Raw genomic sequence first — 27,185 nt, forward strand, 5'->3', positions numbered from 1 at the left:
GGAGGGGTGGGGGACACCAAGGCTCCGGGCACCCCCCCTCCCCACACTCGGGGAGGGCCCGGCCCGGCCTCCCGATATCCCCCCTCCCCGGGTCCCTCCGCGCCTGCGCGGCCGCGGGCGGGGCCGGCGGTGGCGGGAAGGGGGGGCCCGGTTCTATGAAAGGGGCCGCGGCTGAGCCCGCCCCAGAGCCGCTTCCCCGCTCCGCACCGGCGGCCGCCCCGGAGCCGCTGCCCTCAACATGGTAAGTGGGGCTGGGGGTGCGCAGCGAGCGGGGCCGGAGCCCGTCCCGGGTGTCGCTTCTCGGAGGGGACGAAGCGGCGTCGGCGTCGCCGACACGTGGGCGTCGGGTCCGGGCGTCGCGGGGTGCAGCCGGGAACGAGGACGACCCCGGCCCCACGGTGCAGCGACTCCATCCCGGGAGCTCCCAGCGCCTCCCCCCGGGACACGATCCCCTCTGGCACCCCTGTGCCCGCGGCCACCCATCGCAGCCACCACGCTTGCCCCGGTCCTTCGGGCAGCCCGGAGACAAGCGGCAGCTTTGTGGGGCCGGCGGGGAGGGCCGAGCCGGGGGCAGGGGTTCAATGGGGGATTGTCCGCCCCGGAGCGCAGCGCCCAGCGCCGCGGGGCTGTGTGGTGCCATTGTCCGACCGGGCCCTACGTGGCTCCATCCCATGAAGGCCTCCTTTATGCTCGGCGCTGGCCGCCGAACAATGGCCCCGGGAGGTGTTTTCCATGATTGTTCTTTTGTTTGCGCCTCTGAAAAGCAGCCTCAGTCCCGCCAGCGCCAGCAGCTGCCCTCAGCAAAATACCCACCTCAGCCCTCGCCCAGCGCAGGGCACTCGGCGGCAGCGATGCCAGCCTGGCCCAGCCCTGCTCAGCCGTCCCCCTGGGCACATCAGAGACTTTGTGAGAAGCAGCAGCTGTCGGAGCTCCAAATCCACGGGGAAGTCAACGGAGGGGACGCGGGAGAGCTTGGCTGATCCTCGCTCTTCCCAGGGGCTGCTTGGTTCCAGCAGCAGGAGCTCCGCAGCGGTCCGGAGGGCAGACACTGAAGTGCTTGGAGCTGCCCAGCGGGTGGCACAGCACGTCTGGAAGTGGTGGGAACGTGGTCCAAGGAACCAGAATCTACCTCCACGTTCTGGAATGCGAGGGGAGAGTTAATGGGCTGCAGGAGTTGGGTTTTACGGCAGCTTCCCCCTGCAAGCAGAGCAGTGAAGTTTTCTCTCGATCTTTTCACCAAAGCCGAACTGTCTCCTCTGGCATCACCGCAGCCGCCGCGGGCACAGCGCTGGGCTCCGGAGCTGGGCACTGCCTGGGCTGGGCCAGGAGGCAGCTGAGGAGGGACAGGGAAGCGGTCACACAACTGACCCCAAACCCAGCAGCTGCCGCAGCGATGCTGTTTGAAACTTGCGCAGTCGGAGAGATCCTCCAGCCCCTTCCTCCCAGCCTCTGCTGGGAATTAATCTGGGATTCCAGGAAGGGAGCTGCTGGAGGAGGAGGCAGAGCTGGCGCCAGCTACCCGGCAGCGCAGGGCTGCTTTCACTTTCGTGTTCAGCTGGCAGCTGCCGCCGAGCTTTGTCTCTGATGCTCTTCACCACAGGAGGAGCCCAAATTCCCCCGAGGGGCTGCTGCTGTTCAGTGCTGCACGGTGAGAGGCAGCCCGGACCCCGAGAGGCAGCGCCCTCGGGGGAAGGAGGATCCAATCCCGGAGCAGCCTAAAGCCCTTTGCGGCCGTTTTTGTTGAGCCGAAGCAAGGAGGTGGCAGCAGCTGCCAGCCTGCGAGGACTAAGCAAGGAGGTGGCAGCAGCTGCCAGCCTGCGGGGACTTTGGCATCCTGTTGCAGGCAGAGTTCCCCACAGCAGGCTGCAGCCTTCTCCGCTGGTAGGCACAAAGGGTCTAAGTGCCCAGAAATAAATCTGGCACTAGAGGGGCCCTGCCCGGGCTGGAGCTTGGCTGCCTCTGAGCTGCTGCCACGTGATGGTAAAACTTCCCCTTCCTGGTCAGGCTGCCCCGAGGCGGAACGCGGAGAGAGCAGCACCAGCAGTTCCTCAGGTCAGTTCCACCACTCAGAGCTGGTGCCAAGGGTGCTAGCCCCAGGTCCCTGCTGAAGCACCCACTGGGGTGGCTGGGAGGTGGTTTAAGCCGAGCAGGGCAGCTGAGTTCAGGGGACGCCGGGGTAGAGGTGCCGATGCCACGCGTTGTGCCGCGGGGCTCTTGGGGCTGCCAGCCTGCAAAGGGTTTCCTGCTTGCATTTCAGAACAGAGGCTTCTCCAAGAAGAGTCACCCATTCCTGCCCAAGATCTTCAGGAAGATGTCTGCTCAGTCAGCGAAGGAGAGACCTGAGAGCCTGCAGTTCCCCTTCCTGGACGACGAGGACACCATCTCCACCATCAAAGAGTCCAAGACCTTCTTTATCCTCCGAGGGCTGCCCGGCAGCGGCAAGTCCACCCTCGCCCAGGCCATCCAGGATCGGTACAAAGATGCCTGCAAGGTCATCTCGGCCGACAACTACAAAATCACTCCTGTGGTCAGGAGCAGCCTCCCCGAGGAGTACTCCAAGATGGACGAGGATCTGGTCGAGTACTGCAAGCGTGAGGTCAGCGTCATCGTGCTGGACGACAGCCACCACGAGCGGGAGCGGCTGGACCAGCTCTTCGACATCGCCGACAAGTACCGCTACAAGGTCATCTTCGCCGAGCCCAAGACCCCCTGGAGGGTGGATTGCTCCCAGCTGAAGGAGAAGAACCAGTGGAAGCTGTCGGCCGAGGAGCTGAAGAAGATGAAGCCCAGCCTGGAGAAGGAATTCCTGCCCATGTATTTTGGGTGGTTCCTGAGCAAAAGGAGCTCCGAGGTGCTGCAGAAGGCTGGCCAGGCCTTCCTGGATGAGCTGGGCAGCCTCAAAGCCTTCAAGAAGGAGAGCAAATACTGTACGTACAGAGGGGTCCTGGAGCTCCTGTGCCAGGACTGATGTGCTGCTTGGGTTAGCAACAAGGAACTGCTCAGGAGTTCCTGACCTGCTCCCCTCAGCTCTGCAGGGGCTGCTGGCAGTGAAAACAAACCAACAACCCTGCCCCTGCCCTTCTTCCTCAGCTCTGTTCAGCACTGGCTGCAGGGAGCTGGGTTTGGCTGAGCTCCCCTGGCTGGGTCAGGGAGCAGGGAAGGGCTGAGCCTCCTCATCCCTGAGGGACTCCTGCACCAGGGCTGAGCTGAGCCGAGCCCTGGTGGTGCAGAGAGGCTGCTGTGTTGTGTTAGCCTGAGTGGGAAAAGGGCTCTGAATTCCTCTTGCCAAAGGAAGGTGAGGGTCAGGCGGGTGAGGAGAGCTGAGATGGGGCTGGGCTCCTGGGGTGAGCTTTGGAGGCAGGGGGAGGGTTCACTGACATCCACCTCTGCCTGTCTCTGCAGTTGCCTCTGCTATCGAGGACCCCAAAATCAAAATCGACCTCACCAGCTACTTCGTGAAGAGGCCTCCTGGGGTCCTGCACTGCACCACCAAATACACAGAGTTCGGCAAGGCTGCAGGCGCCGAGGAGTACGCCCAGCAGGAGGTGAGGGTGGGCAGGGGCAGCCAGGGCTCCCCACGGCCTGTGAGTGACAAAGCCCTCGCTGGGAGGTGGTGACTGCTCCCTGCCAGTTCCCAAACAGGATCTGCTCCTCCCCAGCACCACCCCTAGCAGCCTGGCTGGGGGATCAGAGTGGTTTCGTACCCAGAGCAGATAAACCCAGGTTAAAGCTGGGGGGTGTGAGGGAAGATGATGTCACCAGCCCCAAACTCATGGTCAGGAGCTCCAGACCACGGTCTGGTTGCTCGCAGGACCTCAGGTGTGTCACACAGCAGGAGCTGCTGCGATCAGCCGAGCCCTGGAGCCCAGGGACACAAACCCACCCCCTGCTGTGCCTCCCCCCCCGTGTGCAGCCCCCCCTAAAGCCACCCTCTGGGCTTCTCTCTCACCTCTGCCAGGCTGTGAGGGCTTCCTACGGCAAAGGCTTCACCATCTCCATCTCTGCTCTCTTCATCACAACAAAAACTGTTGGTGCTCGCGTGGAGCTGAGCGAGCAGCAGCTGCTGCTGTGGCCGGGGGACGCCGACAAGATCCTGCCCACCGACAGCCTGCCCAAGGGCAGCCGCGCCCACATCACCCTGGGCTGTGCCAACGGCGTGGAGGCTGTGCAGACTGGCTTCGACCTGCTGGAGTTCGTGAAGCTGGAGAAGGCAGGGAACAAAGGGGATCAAGTGGGGGAGATCGGCGGGGGGAAGCTGCTGTACTTCGACAACGGCATGTGGCTGCTGCTGCTGGCCAAGCGCCTGGACGTCAGAGCTGTCTTCTCAGGGTACTACGGGAAGGGCAAGCTGGTGCCAACGCAGAGCACCAACAAGCGGGGCTCTGCCTTCAGCTCCTGCACCATCATCTAGGAGCAGGGGCAGGAGGCTCCTCCGCTGGGTGGTAGGCAGTAACCCCTGTAACCTTAAAGAGAAATAATTCTCCCTCTACTAAAGTCAGCCCTTTGCCCGCCCCGGCGCGAAGCCTCTGGGGGGTTTCTTGCCTCAGAACGAGGAAGCAAACAAGCAACTCCTGCCTGCCAACCTGCCCCCTCGCTGCCAGCCGCTCCCGAGGAGCTGCTGGGGGCACTGCAGGGGGAAGAGCTCTGGAGAGAGAAGGAGCTGGGGGCTCTGCTTGTTTTCTTCCTCGGAGGAAGATCAGCTCTGGTCCCTGACAACGTCTTTAGGAACCACAATCGTTAGACCTTGCCTGTGAGCAGTGGCAGACACAGCCTGGGCACGACTGCAGCCAAGTGAAGGGAGCTGTGCCATGCCTGCACCCTCCCCCTGGGGCTGCTATCACCTGCCCTGGGAGCTGCTCCTGGGTGAAACCCCAGCACAGCCCAGCTGTGGGCCCTGTCTGCCGAGCATGGCAGCTACCAGGAGCTTAGCCCACAGGAGCTTGCTGAGGGCAGCTGCTCCTGCAGCCAGCTGAGCTCTGCCCCAGCTCACCTTTGTGTCCCATGGGAATGCTTCCAGGAGACCCCAGGACAGGCACCCAGTCCCTGCACACCTGTCAGAGCAGGCTGGGCCAGGTCCAGCATCCTGTAGGGAACAATCCTGCCCTGGCAGGGGGTGGCAGAGAGGAGCCGAAGCCTCTTCCACCTTGGTTGATAGAAACTCAGATCCTGTCGGGCACAGGCCTGTGCTTCCTGCAGGATTTTCCTCCTTTCCTCTAATGCACTTGAATGTTCCAAGTTGGGCTGGCAGTAACCTTCTGATGTAGGAGTAGGTGGAGGCCCCAGAACTGTAACTTGTCTGCTCAAACCTAAACCCGCGGCTGCAAAGCAGCTCTGCTGCTGCTGGGTGTGCCCTGGGCAGTGGAGCTGTGGGCACCACTCCCTGTAACACGAAGCGCAACTAACAGCTGAGGTCTGGACAGCAGCTTAGACCCCCCCCACCCCCGGCTCTGGTGCCCTGCAGTGACATTAACCCTCTTAACCCTCCACGTGCTGACTGTGCTGGACCAGCACCTGCTGGGCTCGGGGCTGAGGGAGCTGTCTCTGGGTGTCCGCTGGAGCCGCTGCTGGGGGGCCCCAGGGCTGCCTCTGCAGGAGGAGTTTTCTGCTCCCAGCGCTTGGAACAGGAGCAGGCTGGGGCTGATCCAGGAGCACTCTGAGCTCCCCAATAACCCAAAGCACCTCCTGCTGCTCCATGGATGGGGGGAGGGCAAATTCTGTAACACTTCCCTCTCTGCACACCTGCAGCACCTCTGACCCAGGCAAACCTTCACTAGCCCTGGGCCCTCCTCCAGCTGATCCCTCCTGGCTTTGTCCCATTAAAACTCCAAACTCGTCCTCCCCAGCAGCCTCTGCCCAGGGAGGCTCCAGTGGGAGCACAGCAGGAGGCTGCCCCTCTCCTTCCCAAGCCCAGGGAAGCCCCCAAGGCTCTGGCTGCCACCCAGCAGCCTGGCACAGCCGGGGCCCTCTGCCTGCCCAAGAAGCACAGCGGGAGCCTGCTGGGTTCAGTTTTTATTTGTACATCATATACACTTTATAATAAAGTAAACCAATGGCATCTGCCTTTGCTCAGCCTGCCAGACTCTTCATACATATCAGCATCATCATCATCACCAGCACTGCCTAATGAAGTAAACAACAAAAGATTCACATTTGCACCACTCACATCCCGGAAGGGGCAAAGAGTCCCAGGCAGGGCTCTGCTCACCCCGACCTGAAGCCCAGCCTAGCAAGGTGGCACTGGGCAAAGCTGGGGGCAGGGACAGCTCCATGCACTGGGCAGGGCTCAGGGGGGGTCACACCGAGGTAAAGGCTCAGGGGCTCTGCTCAGCTCTCAACACAGCCTCGGCTCCTCTCTAAGGTGGCTTCACATCGGTGCCCACCTTGGCCTCGCCTGCCCCCCGCCCCCAGTGCCAGGCACCAAGCCCTGAGGCTCAATTTGCTTCTTCCCACCCAGCCCTCAGCATTGCCCCACCCCCACCCCTCCAACCCGCAGCAGTGACAGCAGAAACTGGGGGGATGGGGGTGAGGTTAGCTGTGGGCACGGTGCATGCCTGCCAGCAGCACCCAGCAGCATCTCTGCTCTCCAGCAGACTCCTGCCCTCCTGAGCCACCCCTGGCTCAGTAACACCAATTTGCTGCCCTTGCCTTGCCCCAGTGCCCTGCTCACCACCTCTCACACCAGAGCTGCCCTGGGGAGCTCTGCAGGGGCTGTGCTCGAGGTTACCCCTGCCCAGTGCTGCTCCAGGGAGGGACAATCCAGTCCCTGGGACAGCCAAGGGAAAGGCAGCAAGAGCAGGGCACTGCCTGGCTCTGCCACAGCCAAGTTCAGGCCCTGCTGCCCTGGGAAGCAGGGACAAGAGGGACATGTCCAAGGCTGCCACACATGAGCACAGCTGCCATGATCCCAACTACTGCTTGCCAGCCTCAGTGGGCTGGGCACTGCCTGGAGGAGCCTGGGTAGGTGCCACACAGGAGCCAACCTTCTCCCTAAGGGAGAGGAAGGTACAAGGCACAAATTGAGCAGGATGAAACCACCCAGGGAAGGTGAGAGGCTCTCTGCTGCCACTGCTGAGATGGAGGAAACCACTTGGGCACAGCAAACCACGGCCTGGGCACTGGACTTTGGTCCTCCCTTGGCTGAGAAGTGGCCAATAGCAGGGCCAAGAGCTGGGCACAGCCTGCGGGGAGAAGGACGCAGCAGCAGAGCAGCTCTGACCTGGTCCCCTCTGCAAGGCACCTGCAGCCACACTGCCCCCTGAACCTTCCTGTCTGCTTCCCTCTGCCCAGGTACCCACAGATCAGCCAGGGGCTGCCCTCACAAACCACCCCCTGCAGCCCAAGCGACCAGAAGCTGCCAGCGTGGGCACCCAGGGGCAGCTGAGGGCTCTTTACAGCCAGTTTCAAGCCCAGGTTCAGTGATGCTGCAGCATCCCTCTGTGAGTCCACACAGGGACTGCCAGCACAGGCTGTGCCCTGCAGGCCAGCCAGTGGTGATGCCAGTCAACATCTCTCCCCGCCCACAGCACTGCTGCCTGCTTCCATCTGCATGCAGCATCTCAGACAGCTCCATGCCCATGAGCAGGCCCAGAGGTGCCCGAGGGCAGCTCAGCAGCCCAACACTTCCCCAGACCTCTTTTTCCCTGCAGCTGCCACAGAGGATGCTGCCAGCTCCTGGGCCAGACCTGGAGCTGTGCCACAGCAACTACCCCCCCAGCACTGTCCCTGCACACTAGCCTGGCCTGGCTCTTGGCTCTCTCTGGGCACCTCCCCTGGCAGCAGCTGTCACCATTCCCTCTGGAGACCCTGGGCAGGAGCTGGGAGGCTGAGAGGCACCCACGGAGGGCTGCAAAAGCTGCCAGGCTGGGCCCTGCCCCCTGAGCAGAGCCAGGAGCAGTCTCAGGCAGGTTTTGAGGCTCCTGCTGCTAGACCCAGAATGAACCCTTCAGGGGTCCCACAGTGCCAGCTGATGCCAGGGAAGGGATCACCACAGACTGCTTCTTCCTGCTAAGCTCAGGCTGGGGCTGCACTCACCCCAGGGCGGGCAACAGGCTCCTGAGCACAGTTCAGTGCCTGTGCCCCATGGGTGGCACCCCCAGCCCCCACTGCCCTCACTGCTGCTTTGTGCTACAAGCAGCACAAGCCTGGCACCACCTGGACACCTACAGCAGCAGATCTGTGCTGATCCCACACTCGGTGCCCCCCGAGGGCAGGACCCTGTGGCCATGCACAAAGCACTGCCCGTGAGCAGCCAGCTGCAGCCACCACCCTGCCCAGCAGCGACCACCCTGCTGCCACCAGTCCCTGCTCTCCACACCACACCAAGGCAGGATGGAGGTGGCAATGCCACCAGGGTCCCCTCTCCAGGCACTACTGCTGTCCTGAGGTAATGGTGGGGGGGTCACTGCCCACCACTCACAGCCCAGCGTCCTGAGAAGGGGCCCTGTGCCCACCTCCACCATGGGGCACACCACAACACCCCTCAGGTGGTCTTGGCACTCAGCAGGTTAACACTGACACATTAAATCATGCACTCACAGGTACAAATATCTGCTGCCACCTCTCTCTCAGAACCACCCCCCTGGCTCCAGGGCAGGGCTGTGCCAGGCTCTGGGAAGCAGGAGCCTCCTGCCCTTAGGTGGGGAGAGGAAGCAATATCAACTCCCAGGGCACTGCTCCAGGGCACTGCTGCTCTGCGAGAGACATCCAGGACAGTCCCAGCCGTGGAGCACCTCCAGCAGCCACAGCACAGGAGCCCGCGGGGCACAGTGCCACCCCCAGCTCCTGTGAGCCACAAGAGCCAGGAAAGGGATCAATGTGCATAGACCAGGATTGCAGTTCCCCAGGCAGAGCCATGGGGAGATGCCATTCACCATGGCAGAGCCTGGGAGATGGCAGAGCCTGGGAGATGCCAGGCCCTAGCTTTGCTCTCAGTGCAGCCTGGGGCAGTCCAGCCCTGGCAAGAAGGAAGAATGAGCAGAGGGGAGGCTGTGCCCAGAGCCCCCAACACTGCCTGCTCTGAAAGCTGCTCCAAGTGACTCCCAGGACAGCCTTTGCCCTGCAGCAGCAGAACTGAAGCCCTTAGCCCTTCCCCTGGGAGCAGCCTGGCACAAGTGCAGCCAGAGCACAGCCATGGGCTGTGGTGCTGGGCACAGGCAGCACCATGCACAACTGCAGCTGCTGCAGCTGAAGTTCAGGGCACTGCAGCCAGCACAAGCACAGCCCTCAGAGGAAGACAAAGATGCCAGCGCGCAGCAGCCACCCCCTGCAGCCTGCCCCTGCAGGAAACAGCTGCCAGAAGTTGGTGCCAGGTTTGCCTGGGGCACTCCTGCTTGCACCACCACCTGCTGCCAGCCTCCAAAAGTCACCAGCACGGAGTAGCTCCCAGCAGCACTGCCCAGTCTCTGCCTTTCCTCCTGGCACTGCCAAGAGCGAGCACAGCTCCTCACCCTCTAAGCATGCCCGGGGCACTGCCAGCCGTCACTCACAGCAGGCTCCAGAACCACTCCACAGGCAGGGCTGGAGCTGCACACAGCACCTGGCAGAGGCTCTCACCTCTCCAGACCAGAGGGCAGAGCTCTGCTCCAAATCCTCTCAGAGCCGAGGCCTGGCTGTGCCACCACAGCTCTGGTGCCAACAGCCCAGCACTCACAGCAGCTGGCAGAGCCCTTCTGAACTCCAGAGGCAGCTGCAGACAGCTCCAGGCTGGTTCCTCTGACACTCATCCTGGCAGGCTGCAGGAGGAGCAGGGCCCAGGCTGCCAGTCCAGGCCTTGGCTCTGCATTCTCTTGCTCTTTTGGACAGATCCCTGCTGGCTGCAGCTCCTCACCTCCGGCCAGGTCCTGCGTGCCCAGGAGCCGCTGCACAGCCACAGCTGCAGCCACGAACCTCAACTTTGCATTTCTTCAGAGCCAGGAAGAGCTCCTCCAGGCCAGGCCTCAGTGACACGAAAGCAAACATCAAGCTCAACAGAAAACTCAAGTTTTAGCACAGAAATTCCATGTTCAAGTGGATCAATTCCAGATAAAAACCAGTCCGGTGGAGAAATCCAGCCCCAATTCCACACTGCCTGCAACAGGACAATCCTGGAAGTGGGAACACAAAGCCCTTCAATTCCAGCTGCACCTCAGGGAGTGCTCCCAGGAGCTGCTCCTGGAAAGCCACAGCAGCATTTCTCTGGCACAGAACTGCTCTCCTCACACATCCACTGCAGTCAGTGCCCAGGGGTAGGACCGCGGCAGACACCAGACGAGAGAAGGAAGCGGAGGGAGCTGGAGGCAGGAGGTGATTGTGTGGAACTGGCTTGGTCCTGGTACCACTGCCAGGAGGTTTGGCTCACTCACCAGTCACTGCAGACCCAGCCATGCTGCCAAACCAGGAGGTGCCCTCACCCCACGTACAAGGAGACACCAGGAGGACTTGAGGGGAATCCTCTTGCCGGGGAGCAGGAGCTGGCTGCGGGGGCAGCGTGGAGGGAGCAGGAGTCGAAGCTTTGTTTTTATTCACTGTTTGGTTTTGTTTCGTTTGCTTTTGTTTTGTTTTGTTTTTAATAAAGTTAACAGTAAAACAAAATCCCCCAAAGCCTTCCCCTCCCCGAGCTGTTTCCTCTTCACACACAAAGCACACAAAACAGAGGTCTCCAACCGAGAGAAATGAAACTGCTCTAAGTACACGAGAGGGGATGGGGCAGGGTCTACGTACGGCCGTGTTGGAGTCAGAGAAGCAGCTCGGGTGGGGCTGCCCTGGGGCTTCTTTAACCGAACTGGAAAAAGAAATTTCCAGGTCCAGAAGCTGAAAGAGAAAGTGAGAGGAGTCAGCAGCTCCCAGCCCAGCCTGGGTCACTGCTCTGCTCAGCGCCAAGCCAGGTGCCAAGCTGCAGAGGCTGGGAGCAGGTAGAGAGGTCAGCAGCTCTGCTGGGCATCTCCAGCAGCTGACTACCCACCAGGACAGGAGTGGAGAGACTGAAGGAGTTGGGGCAGTTCAGTCTAGAGAGCAGAAGGCTCCCAGGTGACCTTCTTGTGGCCTTTCAGTATCTTAAGGGGGCTATGAGAAAGCTGAGCAGGGACTTTTTAGGCTGTCAGGGAGCGATAGGGCCGGGGGGGATGGAACAAAGCTGGAAATGGGGAGATTCAGACTGGAGGTCAGGAAGTTCTTTAGCAGGAAGGTGGTGAGACCCTGGCATGAGTTGCCCAGGGAGGTGGTGGAAGCCTCATCCCTGGAGGTGTTTAAGGCCAGGCTGGATGAGGCTGTGGCCACCCTGATCTACTGTGAGGTGTCCCTGCCCCTGGCAGGGGGGTTGGAGCTGGCTGATCCTTCTGGTGCCTTCCAGCCCCGACTGATTCTCTGATTCCATAACTGCACAGGGGACCTGCCAGGTGGCTCCAGGCTGCCCAAGGGCTGTGTCCAGAGCTCTGCTGTGCAAAGCCTCCTGCTGCAGGCTGCCTGAGGAGCTCTCAACCGCATGTGAGGCCTGGGGGCACCCTGAGCAGCAACCCCCAAAGGTGTCTGCAGGCAGAAGGCCCTAGGAGGGCTCAGCAGAGCTGTGCTGCACAGGTACAGGCCTCTGACCAAGAGCTGCCTCTCACTGTGCCAGCAGCAGTTGCCCCTGCACCATGGCACCACTCCTGGGCAGCCCAGCCTTACAGAATGGCAGTGCCCACAGACACTGCCAGGAAAGCATCCCCTGGGATTCTTGCCTCTGAACAAAAAAGAACCAACCAGACCAGGCCATGGCTGGGATGCTGTACAGATGGAACTGCCCAAAGGCTCTCAGCTACTGAGGTGGCAAAGGCAAAACCTCTCCTGGAGGAGCACATCCACGCTGGGCAGCTCAGGTGCCCACCCTGGGGTTTGAGAAGCTACAGCTGGCACAACTCCTCCACCTACCTTCAAAGCTGAAGCCACCTGGCCCACCGAAGAAGGCCTTGAAGATGTTATTTGCATCAAAGTCTAGAGGGAGGAAAAGGAAGTTGTGAGCTGGAGTGAAACTGCAGCTGCCACTTTCAACCTTTGCCCTGAGCTGGGGCCCACCAGCACCCTTCTCGCAGGCACACAGCCACCAACCAGCAGCCTGGCACAGAGGGCAGGGCCAAGCACCAGCACAAGAGCAGCAGCTGCCTGAGAGACAATTTCAGTCCCAGGGCAACCTGAGAGCTGTGGATGAGCAGCACTCAGGGCCATAGCCTGTGTGCTGCTGTGTGCTGCCCGGGAGGATTCCTCTCTCAGCAGCCTGCAGGCTCAGCCTCCACCTCACCACTCAGGGCTCCACAGCTCCCACCAGCACAGATCTGCCACCCAGAGCCTGAGCCCAGCCACTTCAAAGGGCAGGTCTGCTTTAGAGAGGGCAGGCTCTAGATGGCCTCAGGACTCCATGATGTGGAAACTCTTTCCCATCCAAAACCCTTCTGTGCCCTTCCCAAAGGCTGCTGTGCCCAGGCCCTGGTGGGCACTGACCTCCCATGTTGAGCCCATCCTCCTCCAGGTCCTGCCCGCTGTCATATCGAGCCTTCTTCTTGGGGTCTGACAGGATGGTGAAGGCCTCCCCCACCTCCTTGAACTTCTTCTCCTCCTCCTTCTGCACCTCCGCACTGGCCCCACTGTGTCTGTCTGGGGACACAAAGCCAGGCGGCAGCAGAGCCCTCAGTGCCGTGGGGTGACAGCCATGCCCCACCCCCAGGGTATGCCAGGTCTGCGGGCTCAGAGCTGCTCCTCGTCCAGGAGTCCCCTTCTCATTGCTGCCCCCGAGGGACTGCTGCGTGGGCAGGGAGCAAGGGCCCGAGGCCGCAGTGCCCACTCTGGCTGTGGGTACCTGGGTGATGCATCAGTGCCCTTTTCCTGTAAGCCTTCTTGATCTCATCTTCCGAGGCGTTCTTGTCCACCCCCAGAATTTTGTAGTAGTCTTTCCTCTTGCTCTTCTTCAGCTCCACCTGGGCATTCTTGAGCAGCTGTTTGTGCTCTGCAAGGGGCAGTGCCAAAGGAGAGCGGTGTCAGTGCCAGGCACAGCCTCCTGCTTTGCAAAAGAACAGAGATCAATGCCCTGAGTGGACCTGGCTTGCAGGATTCCAGTGCCACGGCAAACCAACACACCTGGATCGTGCCAGGCAGCTAACTACGGCCTCGGGGTCCACCCAAGGCTGGTTGCCAGCATAGGGAAATGCAATGAACCAGGTGGGCACTGAACCACAAGGACCAAGGTCCCTCTGCTCTGCCTCAGGCTAAGAAAGCCAAGGAGAAGCAGAGCCAGGGCACTGCTTCAGCCACAGCCTGGGCAACCTCCTCAGCACCCAAGGGTAGAGAGAAAGCAGCTGCTGAAAGAGGCACTCAGGGTGCTCCTGAGGGCTCTCCCAGCTGCCCAGCATCAGGGCCGGACTGGTTCTGCTCCAGTCCAAAGCAGGACATCAGTGTGGTCCTGCTGGGCTAGCAGGGTGCAAAGCAGGGCATAAAGCAAGCAGAAAGCAGTGCCAGTGCAAGGGAGGTGCAGAGTCAGAGGGGCAGGAGCTCACCTTTCGTCTTCTCCGTCTGGTAAACCTTCTCGTAGTCCCGCACCGCGTCCTCGTACTGCTCCGTGTCCATGTAGCTGTGGGAAGGACACTGCTGGCCACAGGCAACAGCCAGGGGGCTGCAGGGGTCAGCTCTTGGGCTGGCTGCAGCAAGCAGCCAGCAGAGGAAGCCTGCAAGGGGCACTGCTGGTCTGGCTGGGAGCCCAGCACCTGCTGCCCAGGGGAGTTCCTGCCACAGGGACCTGCACTTGGGGCTCCCAGCAGAGCCTGCAGTCTCCCTCAGCAGCACAGCCTCTGCTCCAGCCACAGGAGCTCAGCCCAGCCAGCAAGACTCCAAGGAGGCTGCTGCAGCTGTGCAGAGCATGAGGCTGGCTGGAAGTGACAATCTCAGCACCTCAGAGGGATGTGTGCCTGCCTGTTGGCACTGCAGCCTCAGTGCTGGCTGCTCCCTGTAACTCAGCAGCTCCCGAGATGGAGCTGGAGAAGGCCACTGAAGGCTGTCAATGAGAAGGCTGCAAGAAGGGCTTTGGTTCACCTGCAAGCAGGCAGCTTTGCCCAAGCCTGGGAATAACCAACCCTGAGAGCAGCCAAGAAAGCCAGGGCAGAGCCCTGGTTACTCCAAAGGAGACAAGAGACCCAAAGCTCCTCTCACAACCTGCCCAGCCCCTATGCACCACACTGGGGCACTGCCCGTGGCTGAGGATGGGCTCTCAGCTGGTTCTCCTGCATGGGAAGCAGGGCAGCACCTCAGAACCTCAGCTCTGCCAGCTCTCTTATACCCACTGCAGTCCTGGAAGAGCTTGAGAGGGGCTCTGTGGCTCAGGAGGTCTCAAAGTAGCCCAAGGGCAGCTTGAGAAACAGCCCTGCCTCAGCAGAGCAGCCACAGGCAGAACTTCCCTGCTCCCCCTGCCAGCAGGAGGAACAAATTCAAGACCCCTTAAGACAAAAACTTCTGCTCAGGTAAGCTTCAGAGGGATCCTCCCCCAGGGCTCTGCTCACCACTGTGCTCTCCTCAGGTAGGCTTTGATGTAGGTCTCGTCCAGCTTCACCGCGTTCGTGCAGTCGTCGATGGCTTCCTCCAGCTTCCTCAGCTGCAAAGTAGACAGGAGTGAGCCCCAGCAGGGCCAGCCCTGCTGAGCTATGCTGTGCCTCTGGGTGAGGGGAAGGTGTAGACCACCTCTGAACACCTCACTTGGGTGGCTGCCTGCCTGGGAACGTTTTTTTTCCCAGGACACACTTTTGTTTCCTAGCGAAAAGCGAGAAGCTTGGCCAGGGAAAGGGTGAACCATGGGGAGGGAACTTCTCTCCAAGAAGGGCACTTGGAAACAAGGATCTTCCTGAGAGCAACCTGAGAACCACCTTCTTGTGTCCAGACTAATCATAGAATCAACCAGGTTGGAAGAGACCTCGAAGATCATCCAGTCCAACCTATCCCCCAGCCCCATCCAGTCAACCAGACCATGGCACTAAGTGCCTCATCCAGGCTCTTCTTGAAGACCTCCAGGGACGGTGCCTCCACCACCTCCCTGGGCAGGGAATAGTAACACGGACAGGAGGGTTTGTGGTTTTCAGTGTCATTGTTTTCAGGCAACATGGAACATCCTCTGCTGCTGCTGCTCAGGGCTGCAGCACAGACTCTGCCTCCTGACCAAAGGCCTGGAGAATCCTGAGGAGGAGGAACTGGGCCCAGAGGAGGTGCAGGGTGAGAGCTGCATCTGTGACTGAAACGCAGAAGCGAAGCTGGGGACAGCGCCCAGGGTTTGGAACTAGGTCACCTGCTATGGATCAGAGGCAGAGCAAGGCAGGGCAGTGACACTTGGAGGCCTGCACAGCTGAGCTGAGCTTTCTCCTCCTTCCTCACTGGGGAGCAAACAAATAAGGCTGCCTTTATGCTGCTCACGAGGGGCCTGAGCTCCTCTCCGTGCAGCCCAGGCTCTGGAGTTTGGTGTCTTCAGGAGTCAGCTTCGCTGCCTGGAGCAGCTCCAAGCATTGTGCAAGCACAAAACCCTGCAGCACTGCCCACAGCCCTGGCAGAGCAGCTGCTGCAGCAGCCACAGCAGCAATTACTTCCAATGCAACCACCCTGCAGCTGCTGAGGAAGGTGGTGAGGGAGGTCAAGGCTCAGGGGCTCCTTACCTTGGAGTTCACTGTCCCTCGGTTGCAGTAGAGCTTGGCATTGGTTTTGATGTTGTTGGGGTCTATGCCCAGGGCCTCTGTGTACAGTTCATGAGCTAGTTTGTAGTTGCCTTCCTTGAACGCTTTGTTTCCATCTTCCTTCTTTGCTTTAAGTGCTTTGGCATTCTGCAAGCAAAGAAACCCTGGCTAAGGCCCTGAGGGCAGTGGCCCTGGGGCACCAAGCAACCTTTCCCTGGCTGAGGGTCCTCAAACAACTGTTGTAGTTTGAGTTCAGAACCCCTGCAGGACACCGAGGTCCCAGCTTGCTGCAGCAGCTGAGCTGGCAGCAGCCTACATTCCCCAGCAGGAGCACAGGACAGTCAGTGCCAGCTGCAGGCACTGCCGTGGGCACAAAGGTTGCCCAGTGTCTGAGATCAGAAGATGGCAGGGAAGCAAACTGATGGGTTTTAAGGCAGCAGGAATGGGATGGTTAGGGACAGGAATTTTCACTTCTACATGGAAGCAGACGTTAAGAAGTCACTCAAAGAACTACAGGAGAGCAGAAATGAGGGAAGGAGCAGCAGCAAAGGAAGACTTTTAAATGCAGGGCAACCTCCTGGCACCAGGAGAGAAGCTGGAAGCCAGCAGCTCTCCCAGAACTGGCACATCAAACTCCACCACCCCTGTATCAGACCAAGGGGTGAAGAGCAAAGAGGGGAGGCAGCCCCCAAAGTACCACAGAAGGAGCTTCCAGCAGCTCTGCTTGGCCCAGGGCAGCAGCTGCATGTCCCAGGGCAGGGCTGGGCAGGCTGCTGGAGCCATGGGGCACAGCAGTGGGCGGGGAGGCAGAAGGGATCGATCCGGCAGGACCCAGTTGGATGCTTGGTTGGAAACAAGGCAAGGCTGGCAGTGCAGCAGTGCCCCCCACAGTGCCCCCCACTCACCCTGCAGGCCAGGCAGGCCTTCTCGTGGTCGGGAGCCATCCTGAGGGCCTGCACGAAGAACTGCACTGCCTTCTCGATGCAGTCCTCGTAGTAGAGGCACAGCCCCCGCACGTAGAGAGCGTCGGCGTTGGTGGAGTCCATGCGCAGGATGTCGCTGCAACACGGCCCAGGCTCAGCAGAGCCCCCCCCCAGCACAGCCCCCCCAGCCCCAGCACAGCCCCCCCAGCCCCAGCACAGCCCCCCCAGCCCCAGCACAGCACCCCCAGCACAGCCCCCCCAGCCTCAGCACAGCCCCCCCAGCACAGCCCCCCCAGCCTCAGCACAGCACCCCCAGCACAGCCCCCCCAGCCTCAGCACAGCGCCCCCAGCACAGCCCCCCCAGCCTCAGCACAGCGCCCCCAGCACAGCCCCCCCAGCCTCAGCACAGCACCCCCAGCACAGCCCCCCCAGCCTCAGCACAGCCCCCCCAGCACAGCCCCCCCAGCCTCAGCACAGCACCCCCAGCACAGCCCCCCCAGCCTCAGCACAGCGCCCCCAGCACAGCCCCCCCAGCCCCAGCACAGCGCCCCCAGCACAGCCCCCCCAGCCCCAGCACAGCGCCCCCCGGCCCCAGCACAGCGCCCCCCAGCCCCAGCATGGCACCCGCGGCACCCCCAGCACAGCCCCACCAGCCCCAGCACAGCACCCCCAGCACAGCCCCCCCAGCCCCAGCACAGTGCCCCCCAGCCCCAGCACAGCGCCCCCCAGCCTCAGCATGGCACCCGCGGCACCCCCAGCACAGCACCCCCCCCAGCACCAGCCCCCAGGGGTGCTGACCTGGCCACAGACTGGGCTTCAGGGTACCTGCCCAGCAGTGCCAGGCACTCGGCCTTGAGGATCTTGAAGCGGTGGCAGGCAGGGGCAAACTCCAGGGCCCGATCCATGCAGAACACCACCTGCAGGAGCACAGCTCTCAGCTGCTGCCCACAGGCCTGCTCTGCCAGGCTGCTCCTGGAGCACCTCAGGCTTGCCTCTGGGCAGCAAGGGGATCCCACAGACAGCCTGGCACTGGAGGCCTCCTTCCCTAGGGAACTCTGTCCATGGGCAGGGATTTTGCCCTCTCTTCTAAAGGGCCTCGCCCACGGCCCCAGACACCACCCTTAGAGTGCTTGGAGTGAGCTCTGCCACATCCACCACTCAGGAGCCATCCCTGCTCCACCAGCAGAAGCTGTGCCGCCCCTGTGCCACCTGGCTGGTGCCAGGCAGGGAAGCAGGCAGGTGGCAGCTGTGGGCTCGCAGGGCTGCAAGAGGCAGCAGCTGAGTCTCACCTTCCTGAAGTCTCTCTTCTCAAAGTCCACCTCCGCGATCTTCTCGTACTCCAGCACAGTGCTGGCACTCTTCAGCTGCAGGAGGAGAGCACAGCACTGGCACAGGGCAGGCACTGCCCTTGGGCACCTTCCAACAGCATTTCAGTGACCAGTCTCTAAAGCAACCCCCACTGCAGGGCACAAGGCAGCAACCACAGCAGCACCTCTGCCACCCTGCCAGCTGCTCCAAAATCCAGACCCAGCTGGCAGCCCAGGGAGACCCCCAGGAGCAACTCAGATGTGCTTGCACCCCCCAGCCCTAAGCTCCCTGGCACCACTCCCACTCCTCCTCCACTGCTGGGAGAAGGCCCAGCTCAGCCTGCAGTCCTCTGCCAAGCAGGCACAACCACACAGCAAAGTAACAAGAAAACCATGCTGAGGGCCAGACCCAGAGGTTTGGGCAGCATCCCCCTGCCCTTCCCACCCCCTCCCAGCACACAGCCACTGCTCACACCACTGGGACCCACCCTGCAGGTCTGAAGCAAGAGGCTTTACCAGTTCAAGCTACTCCCTCTGCCAGCCCCAAGTGCTGGGAGCAGTGCCCTGTGAGCAGCCCCTACCTCCTGCTGTGCTTGGCAGTTCTTGTGGTCCAGCTCTAGAACCCGCTGGAAGCAGCGGCTGGCAGCCATGGCATTGCCGAGGGAGAGGTGGCACTTCCCTTCCCGGAGATGGCCCTGAGGGGACAGCAGAAGTGAACTGCAGGAGCTGGGGAGCAGGGCACGGCTGGGAGGTGTGGAGCTGCCACCTACCCGCACGAAGCTGTCGTCCAGCCTGACCGACTGCTGGGCATCTGCCAGGGCCTCCCGGAACCTGCCCAGCATCATCAGGGTGGCAGCTCTGTTCCCATAGTAGCTGGCATTGTTGGGACAGGTGTCTGCAGAGAGAGCACCCATGGTTAGGGTGATGCAAGCAGCTTGGAGAGCATCTCCAGAGGCTGTGGTTGGATGAAAACCTCCCACTTCCCCCCAGCTCTGTAATGCCACCTGAGTGGCCTCAGGTGACACCACAGAGAGCCAGGAAACTGCTGCTCCTGACCCTGAAGAGAGGAGCAAACCCACCCAGGACAGCAGCCTGTGGAGCTCAGCCTGGCACCACTGCTGGCCCTGCAGCACCAGGGTGAAGAACACCTTGGCTGGAGGACAAACAAGGACCTGCTGCAGCAGCCTGGGGACACTTCACATCCAGCCTGTGCTGGCGGAGGCCCAGCTGGGGCATGGTGAACCAGGAGCCAGCTGAGGCATGGTGGCTTTGGGAGGCCACCAGGAGTCCCTCACCTATGGCTTTCGTGTAGTAGTTGTAGGCCTCGTTGTAGTCCTTCTTGGCATAGTAGGCATTGCCCTGCTCCTTGAACGATTCTGCTTCTCTGCAAGGAACCAGAACACCAGAGGTGAGGAGCAGCTGAGCACCAGAACGGGTCCTGGCCAGGGCCAAGCAGCCCAAGAGCTGCATGGCCCCAGGACCCCGCTGGGGCAGCCACAGACAGACACTGCTTGTCTGCTCTCCACACACATCAGCAGGAGCCTGCCCCCAGACAAAGACCAAATTCTAGCCCCAGAACAAGGACCAGCTCAGCCTCCATAGCCCACCAGGGTGTGGGCAGCAGTCCCAGCCCCAGCCTCTCGGCTCTGGCACCAAGTGGTGCCCTGCAGGGCTCTGCTGCCTGGGACACGGCCGTGGCACAGCAGGGATTGAGCAGCTGGTGGCTGCAGGTCACCACTGTCCTCCTGGATGGCCACCAAGTGCTCTGAACATCACCCTCACTGCAGCAGGAGCCAAGGAAGCCCAACCAGCTGGGCAAGCCCCAGTGTGCCAGGCAGAACTGCCCCAGAAGGGTGGCTCCCAGGCTGGGCTTCAGAGAAGGCCCCAGAAGGGCAGGGGCCTCTTGGCACCACAGCTGCAGGGAAGCTGCTCAGATGGAAACCCAAGGTGAGCAGAACAGAGCCAGGCCAGGCAGCACAGCACTGGGAGTGAAGAGCCTCAAACACCTCCAACCAGCTGCTGCTGGGCTGAGAGCTACCACATGACAGCCAAAAGGCCTGAGCCAGAGCCAGGCTTTACCCCCTGGGCACACCCAGGCTCATGCCACAGAAGGTCCAATGCAAGGGAGCCACTTCTGCACCCTCCTCAGAGCTCTCAAAGCCCAGAGCAGCTTCGGCTGTGTCACAGGACAGGGCTTGCCCAGAGGGAGCAGAGACCTTCAGCAAGCCCAGAGCAGAGCTCTGCCTGTGCCCACCAGGTGCTGCTGTCCCGCAGCCAGGGGAGGCTGCCAAGCTGCCAAACCCCAGCCCAGGGTGCAGAGCAGCTCAGCACTGCCCACCCTTCCCAGTCTTGCCTGGGGACGCTCCTGCTGGGACAAGTGCAGTCAGCTGCTGCGAGCTGCCCGGGGCTTAGTGTGTTCAGCGAGGGGGCAGCGGTGCCAGAGCCCCCCCGGCTGCCCCAGGGCACGTCTGTGAGCGGCAGCAGGGAGGAGAGAGCCCAGCAGTGAAGGAGGCAATGTTCGGGCAGCCGAGCAGGGCCAGAACAAAGGGAATTGTGCTGGCTGGGGCCGGCCATTGGCCGTTCCCACACAGCTGCCTCACGCAGAGGGTTGTTTTCCCTGCACCAGCCCAGTGCTGTCAGCTGGCAAAACAATAGACACAGGAGGTGGCACAGCTCAAGGGTGCTCTTCACTTTCAGTTTGAGCTCCTCCTGCAGCTCCACTCCAGCGTGGGACCAGCCACAGCCCAGCAGCGCCCAGCCCCACCGCAGCTCACTGCCAATCGGAGCAGTGAGTGGAAGAGTGGCACAGAAACGGGCACTGCCAGCACCCCACCGTCTCAGGAGGGGCTTGTCAGGGCTCCCAGGCTTGGTCCATCCCTGCTATCCCTGCTCCAGCAAGCGATGAACTGCCCTGAGATGGAAAATTGCCACCTCAGCCTCCCCCCATCACAGCTCACTCCCTGCCCCTCCTTCCCTAGGGCCACCAGAGCTGGGAGCCATCCTGCGCCCGTGGGCTGGATCCTGCCACCAGGACTCAAACTCTGCACGCTGGGAAATGTGTCCCAGCACAGCTTTGAATAGCACAGCTCAAAGATGCAAAAGCTCCAGAAGAGAAGCCACTTGGCAGCTCTGCACTGGGAATCTGGGCAGGGGCTGAGGCCAGACTGGATTCTTGTTTCTGTAGCCACAAAAGGAGAAGGAAACCTCAGACCCCCTGAAGGCCCTGCCCTGGGCAGCTCTGCTGAGCAGCAAAGGCAGGACCCCCCCAGGGCCAGCACTGCACCCTGCTCAGCACCCAGCCCTTGGCTCCACAGCCCTTCAGCAACTTTACTGCCAGGTGAGAAAGAAACATCATCTGACAGAGCTGGATGGCTCCTGGGTGCCAGAACACCCTGGGTGCCAACAGCTGCTGGGGAGAGCTGGGAACACGGGAGAGGGAGAACACATCCAGAGCACAACCAACTGCCCAAGGCTGAGGTGTGCAGAGAGCACAGCACCAGGACTCCTGCTCCTGCCTGCTCCACTTCCAGCACAGCCTGAGAGAGCAACAGAGAGCAGCAGGGGAGGAAGCACCCAGGTGAGGGCCCAGGTTTTGCGATAGAAGAGATTGGCAGAGCTGCAGGTCTGAGATGCCAGGCAGCAGTCGGCTCTGCCCACCCGTGCCCCACTGACACAGAAAGCACCCCTGGCACACAGCTCCTGTTTACCTCCCTCCCTGGCTGTGACAAGCAGAGCTGCAGCTCGCTGCTGATTGTTCCACCCCGAGCAGATGCTGCAGCCTGAATGAGCTCATTCTGCGCCCGCGCTGCTGTAGGCTGCGCTGCTGTAGGCTGCGCTCCGCACTCCTGCTCGGGAAGCTGAAGCCGAATCGTGCTCGGCTAAAAATACCCCCGGGCTGGGGGTGCAGCTCCGTGCGGGAGACAGCCAGGAGCTGCCCGGGAGCTGCCCTCTCGCCGCGGCTGTGCCCCGGGGCTCGCCAGCAGGGAGCTGCTTGCTCTCCCGGCGAGCTCAGCTATGTCCGACCCCCCCCCCCCCATCTTTTACAACATCGGTCAGGATCTGTGCCCTCTTGAAGTGCTCCAGCCCCTGGCACCCTGCAGGACCTGCCCCCAGGCAGCAGCCTCAGGCTCTGCTGCTGCCTCTGCACAGCCCGGGGCTCAGGACGATGCCTGGTGGCAGAAGGAACCATGGCAAGGTCCTTCCACGGCCTCTGCCCATCCTCAGCGCCACAGGGCTCTGAGCACAGCCCCCCTGAAGCCCCCCACGTCTGCCTCCCCATGGCAGCTCACACAGGCAGCCCCCGTGCCAGCACCCCAGCAGTGCCCAGCACCCCTCCACAAGCCTTGCTCCAAGTCCTGACGGGCTCTGGCTGTGCTGGCACAACCTCTCTGCACCCAGCTCCAGAAACCCAGCACCGAAGCAGGTGGCAGCTTTGCTCCCCCAGCTCTCCTGACCCTCACTCCCACTCTCTTTCCTGCCTCCATTATGCAACAGTGACAGAACTCCTGAAATAGCAGCTCCAGAGAGACTGCAGAACGCAGCCCTGGCCCCGCAGGCTCTCTGGAGATGCTCTGCCACACACCTGCCTCTACTGAGGGCTTCCTGCAGAGGCCCTGGCAGGGCCTGGTGCCCTCCTGCAGCATTCCTGGGGGCTGACACCCAGGGTAGATTCTCAGCTGTCAGATGTTCCTCAGCTGCTGGGTAAAATAAGTTGGGTGATGTCTGAGCTTAAAATTAGCTGCAGCATCTGAGCCTCTGCCCCCTCTCCTCTCAGGGCTCAGAGGAGCAGACTAGGGGGAGGCAGCTCCCCTGGTTTACTCTGAATGAGGATCTAGAGCCAGGGGAAGGCATCTCCCAAACCAGTCTCCACCAGCAGTGTTCGTGTCCTCTGTCTCTGGCGAAGGAAACAATCCCCTCGGGGTGCTCAGCCCCTGCAGCCCCCTCCTGACCCTGCTGCAGCTCCCCTCTCGACCCCTTGCTGAGCCTGCAGCCCCCTCCTGACCCTGCTGCAGCTCCCCTCTTGCCCCTTGCTGAGCCTGCAGCCCCCCTCCTGACCCTGCTGCAGCTCCCCTCTCGACCCCTTGCTGAGCCTGCAGCCCCCTCCCGACCCTGCTGCAGCTCCCCTCTTGCCCCTTGCTGAGCCTGCAGCCCCCTCCCGACCCTGCTGCAGCTCCCCTCTCGACCCCTGATAAGCCTGCAGCCCCCCCCGACCCTGCTGCAGCTCCCCTCTCGACCCCTGATAAGCCTGCAGCCCCCTCCCGACCCTGCTGCAGCAGAGGCTGCAGGGCTGCAGCGCAGCACGGGGCAGGTTCCCTGCACATCAGCACCCCCCACCGAGCACCAGGGAGCTCTGCTGCCAGCTGCACCAAGCGAGCAGAAATGCCACCCACAGACACATTCTGCGTGCCCCAAGGCAAGGAAAGCTTCGGTCTGGACACACCAACGCTCTGCATGGGCAGCCTAAGGACTCCCCAGCGGAACGACAGCAAAGCTTTGCCCCAGGGCCCCCACCTCACCCTCCACACCCCCACCCTTGCCCTCAGCACGTTCCCAGCACCCGAGGACAAACTCAAACATGGGAGACCAGAAGCCACTAGAACCACAACACACCACAAGACACCAAAGCAGTGCCCCAAGCCTCTGCCCACCACAGCAGCCAGAGTTGCCCCCAGCTGTAACCAGGTTCTTGGAGATCCTCCTCATGCACAGGGCTCAGCTCAGCCACAGCCCCACTGCTCCTGGCAGAGTCACAGCAGAGCCCTCCTGAGGCATCCACGGAAGGATCCAGAGCCAGCTGAGTGCCCAGATGAAGGTAGCCAGCTGTAAGCTGCATGCAGGCATCACCCACCCTGAGGAGCTGAGCTGTGTGGACTCTGCCCATTCCTTGGTGCTGTGCCAAGGGACCCCCAACTGAGGGCACTCAAACTCTGCCTGTCTGTGGGAGAGCAAACAACTGCCAGCAGCTTCTCCTGCTCCTTGGGACTGGCACGGGGTCATCAAGGCATGGCACACGAGTGAAACAAGCTGAAGCAGCCTGGGACACTCCAGTTCCCATTTACAAGCAGAATTGGGACCTGGCATCTTCTTCAGACGACCCCAAAATGCACTGCCCTGCCTGTGCCCCCGCAGCTCACTGACCCTCCTCAAGAGGCTTCAGGGGGAGCCCGAGCAGGCTGCAGCTCACTTCACACAGGGCAGCAGTGGAAAGGTTCCTGCTATTCCTCTGCTCCTGGCAGCCTACAGGCAGCATCAGGCCAAGGAACCAGAGCCAGGCCAGGGCTGAGACCTTTCTGACTTCTGCCCCCTCTCCATGTGGCACACTCCAGGCTGGTGCCTGTCCGAGGCGAGCTGGGATGTCCTGCACCAACACACCTGAGCTGCAGCAAGAGCACAGAAAGGGCAACAGCCTGGACCCTCCTCTCACCCCAGCTTCCAGACAAGTCCTGGTGTCCCTTTGGAAGGGGTTCCCACATCCTCCAGAGCTGAAGGAGGAGGAAGATCCAGCCCGAGGCACACAGCACAGAGCTGCCAGCAAATCCTCCCATGCCAACCCACAGTGACCCCAAGCTTGCAGAGCAGCTGGGCCCGGGAGAGAGCTGTCTTCATGGGCTGGGAACCTTTCAAATTAATTAAACCAATTAAAACGAGACCCCCGGGGGGCAGAGCAGCCCCTGCAGCCCAGCTGCTGCCCAGCAGAGGCGCTGGCACTGCCACCACCAGCAACCAGAATCAACACCATGGCATCAACCCTAAGGACACCCCCAGCGTGTGCAGCAGCAGAGAATTGTCCTGTGGCTGCTGACTGCTCCTGCCCCTCAGGCAGCCCCTGAGTGGGTAGGCTGGCACCCCCCTAGCTGTTCCAGTGCATCAGCTCCCATCACTCTGAGCACAGATTGGCACTTTTGCCAATTTCCTCATCTTCCTAGAGCCATGGAGAACAGATCCAGACCTGCAGACAAAGGTTTGAGTCCTCGAGCAAAGGACCTGCATCTCGTGGTGCTGCAGCTCCTGAGTAAGCCCAGAGCACAGAACCCTTGGCACAGCCTGGCAGCACTGATGCAGGGAGGGGTCTCACTGCTGCTGGCTTTCCAGAGGAGCTCACCCAGCCCCACGCCAAGGTTGCAGCACAGCAGATCCCAGCCTGTGTGCACAGTAGTTTACAAACATCAGACACCTCATAAAGCCTTCACCCACTCCACAGCACTGCACTCACCCTCACAGAGGATCAGTTACACCTGATGTGGGCCAGGGAGGGCCACGGCAGAAGGTAAAGCACAGGACTGCCAGGACATGTGCCCTGGCTGGCACAAGAGGAGAAGGGTGCAGGGCCTGAACGTTCTGAGCAAGCAGAAAGAACAACTGGAAGCAGCAGAATCATCTCCTGCCCACACATCCCTCTCCAAGCAAGATAAAAGAGTAACATCCCAACGGCAGCAAGGGAAGCACTGTGACAGCTCCTGCCAAGGCCCTGCATGGCAACCACCCCGGGCACGGCCCTGGCCTCGGGGCACCAACCTGGACCCTGCTGCAGAGCCTCTTCCCAGCAGGGCAAGGACTCAACACTGCCCAGAGCTCCTGCTCCCGTTCTGCCTTTCCCACGGGATCCTCCCACTGCTGCCTGGTTTCCTGCAGTGAAAGCTGGGCAGGGAGCAGGCAGGGTGAGGTGCCCAGCAGCCGACTGCCCTCAGCAGCCTTTCCCCTCCCTGCCAGCACGTTTCGGTAGCCCGGGGGCAGGACGGACTTGCCCAGAAGCGCACGGGGCCCTGCCCTTTGTCACCAGTGGGGGCACAGCAGCGAACTGAGCTCCTTGGCAGTGGCATCAGCCAGCTCCAGCCCTGCGCAGCCTTCGGCTGCTGCCAGCACTCAGCACGGAGCACCCGGGGCCGGGCAGTGCCGTTCTGCTCCTCGGGGCACACTTTCGGTTTTGTTTCCTCCATCGAATTCCACCACTGAGCAATTTTCTAGAGCAGTCACCTGGCCCTGGACAGAAATAGCTCTGCCCTCCCCGGTTCCCCAGGAGACCTCCCCGGGATGCTGCAGAGCCAGAGGAGATTCCCACACACTGAGCTCCTCAGCTCCCTGCTGCAGGGACTGCGACGCTCTGCTGCTGGGAGCCGGCAGAGGGAAGCGTGCGGGGAGGGATCCCCAACCCCCCCCCCCGGGGCCTCGGCCCACGCTCCCCGGGCAAGGTGCAGCAGCTCCCTTCAGCAGCAAAGCAGCTCCCGGAGCCTGCAGCAGCTCTCTGGCAGGGACACTTCCCGAGCAGGCCCTGCCCAGCCGCCTGCAGCTGACGTTTTCCGTTATCCGCAGCAGGGCAGAGCAAAACCTGCCCCGTGCAGCTTCCAGCGGTGCCAGGGACGAGGGGCTGGGGGCGGCGGAGGAGCAGTGAGGCTCAAAGGGATGAGCCTGGAGCCTGCCTTCTACACGACAGTTTAATGCTGTCATCCCCAGCGGCGGGGGAAAGCTCTCCGCAGACACCAGCCCATGTGCCTCCCGGGCAGGAAGGACTTCAGCTGCATTCCTGGGGCACTCCGGCTCCAGCTGCCGGCCGCAGCCCGACCCCTCCACGGGGGCTGTGTCCTGATGCTGCTGCACAGCGAAGGGGGAGCCCCACCCGGGGCAGGCGAAGCGCCGCCGCAGCCCTGCCCCTGCCCCGACAGCTGCCGGCGCTTCCCCGCGGGCCGAGGCTGGGCCCTGCCAAAAGCCTTTGCCCCAGGGTCCGCCCCGGGCAGCGACCAGCCGCAGCCCCCCGGCAGTGCGCCATGCACGGTACCGCGAAGCCGGCAGCCGCCGCCGCCGCCGTCCCGGCCGGTTGGCGTTGCCCCTGCACAGCTGACACAGCCCGCAGGACCCCCCGAGGAGACCGGAGAGGTCCTGCCTGTTCACCGGCCCCGGTGCTGACCCATGCGGGAAGAACCGGCCAAGCACCCACCCCGCACCGAGGCCCCGCGACCCGCCGCCCCGGCCCACCTCCGGCTTCCCCAGCCTCAACCGCCCGCCGGGCCCCGGCCCAGGGAGCCCAGCCCTACCGGGGCCACCGGGCGCGACACCGGCAGCCCGCTCCCCTCGCCGCGGCAGCCGCTCTACCTCCGCGTCTCCTCCTCGCTCTCGGGCTCGCCGGGTCCGTCCGGCGCCGCCATGATCACATCGCACTCGGTCGCCGCCGCCATCTTACCGCCGGGCCGGGCTGGGGGCTGGCGGCGGGGGCGGGCGCAGCGCCGGAACGGGAGGACCTTCCGCCGACAACGGCGGCGGCGCGGGGAGGTGGGGTTGTCGCGGGGGCCGCCCACCATGGGGAGGCCGGG

The 27,185-nt window shown here is 62.1% G+C and overlaps 2 protein-coding genes across 3 annotated transcripts; one reads left to right on the forward strand and one right to left on the reverse strand.

The window, feature by feature from the left end:
* The first annotated feature begins 145 nt into the window (after positions 1-145).
* On the forward strand, positions 146-6,060 carry CNP (2',3'-cyclic nucleotide 3' phosphodiesterase). Of its 2 annotated transcripts, none has more exons than XM_064174353.1 (4): positions 146-241; positions 2,258-2,927; positions 3,403-3,545; positions 3,959-6,060. In XM_064174353.1, exons 1-4 carry the CDS (start codon positions 239-241, stop codon positions 4,409-4,411), a joined length of 1,269 nt encoding a protein of 422 aa, XP_064030423.1. In that variant the 5' UTR covers positions 146-238; the 3' UTR covers positions 4,412-6,060. The 2 variants fall into 2 exon arrangements, with proteins under 2 accessions (XP_064030423.1, XP_064030422.1); XM_064174352.1 differs by lacking the exon at positions 146-241 and adding an exon at positions 675-2,052.
* On the reverse strand, positions 5,997-27,140 carry DNAJC7 (DnaJ heat shock protein family (Hsp40) member C7). The gene is made up of 14 exons (XM_064174325.1): positions 26,968-27,140; positions 19,176-19,264; positions 18,651-18,775; positions 18,462-18,575; positions 17,863-17,937; positions 17,372-17,490; positions 16,556-16,709; positions 15,633-15,797; positions 14,496-14,587; positions 13,500-13,573; positions 12,806-12,952; positions 12,451-12,603; positions 11,884-11,946; positions 5,997-10,788 (listed from the first exon to the last, which is right to left on the reverse strand). Exons 1-14 carry the CDS (start codon positions 27,048-27,050, stop codon positions 10,751-10,753), a joined length of 1,491 nt encoding a protein of 496 aa, XP_064030395.1. The 5' UTR covers positions 27,051-27,140; the 3' UTR covers positions 5,997-10,750.
* Between the last annotated feature and the right edge of the window lie 45 nt (positions 27,141-27,185).

The sequence above is a fragment of the Pogoniulus pusillus genome, chromosome 40 (assembly GCF_015220805.1).
Source record: "Pogoniulus pusillus isolate bPogPus1 chromosome 40, bPogPus1.pri, whole genome shotgun sequence".
In the NCBI taxonomy this organism is placed as follows: domain Eukaryota; kingdom Metazoa; phylum Chordata; class Aves; order Piciformes; family Lybiidae; genus Pogoniulus; species Pogoniulus pusillus.

Coding starts and splice junctions, on each gene's coding strand:
- DNAJC7 (XM_064174325.1), bottom strand. CDS start 27,050: ATGGCGGCGGCGACCGAGTGCGATGTGATCATGGCGGCGCCGGACGGA. Junction 13,574..14,495: donor TACCTGAGGAGAGCACAGTG/GTGAGCAGAGCC, acceptor TCCTTCCCACAG/CTACATGGACACGGAGCAGT. Junction 12,953..13,499: donor CCAGACGGAGAAGACGAAAG/GTGAGCTCCTGC, acceptor TGCCCCTTGCAG/AGCACAAACAGCTGCTCAAG.
- CNP (XM_064174352.1), top strand. CDS start 1,978: ATGGTAAAACTTCCCCTTCCTGGTCAGGCTGCCCCGAGGCGGAACGCG. Junction 2,928..3,402: donor CAAGAAGGAGAGCAAATACT/GTACGTACAGAG, acceptor CTGTCTCTGCAG/TTGCCTCTGCTATCGAGGAC. Junction 3,546..3,958: donor AGGAGTACGCCCAGCAGGAG/GTGAGGGTGGGC, acceptor CACCTCTGCCAG/GCTGTGAGGGCTTCCTACGG.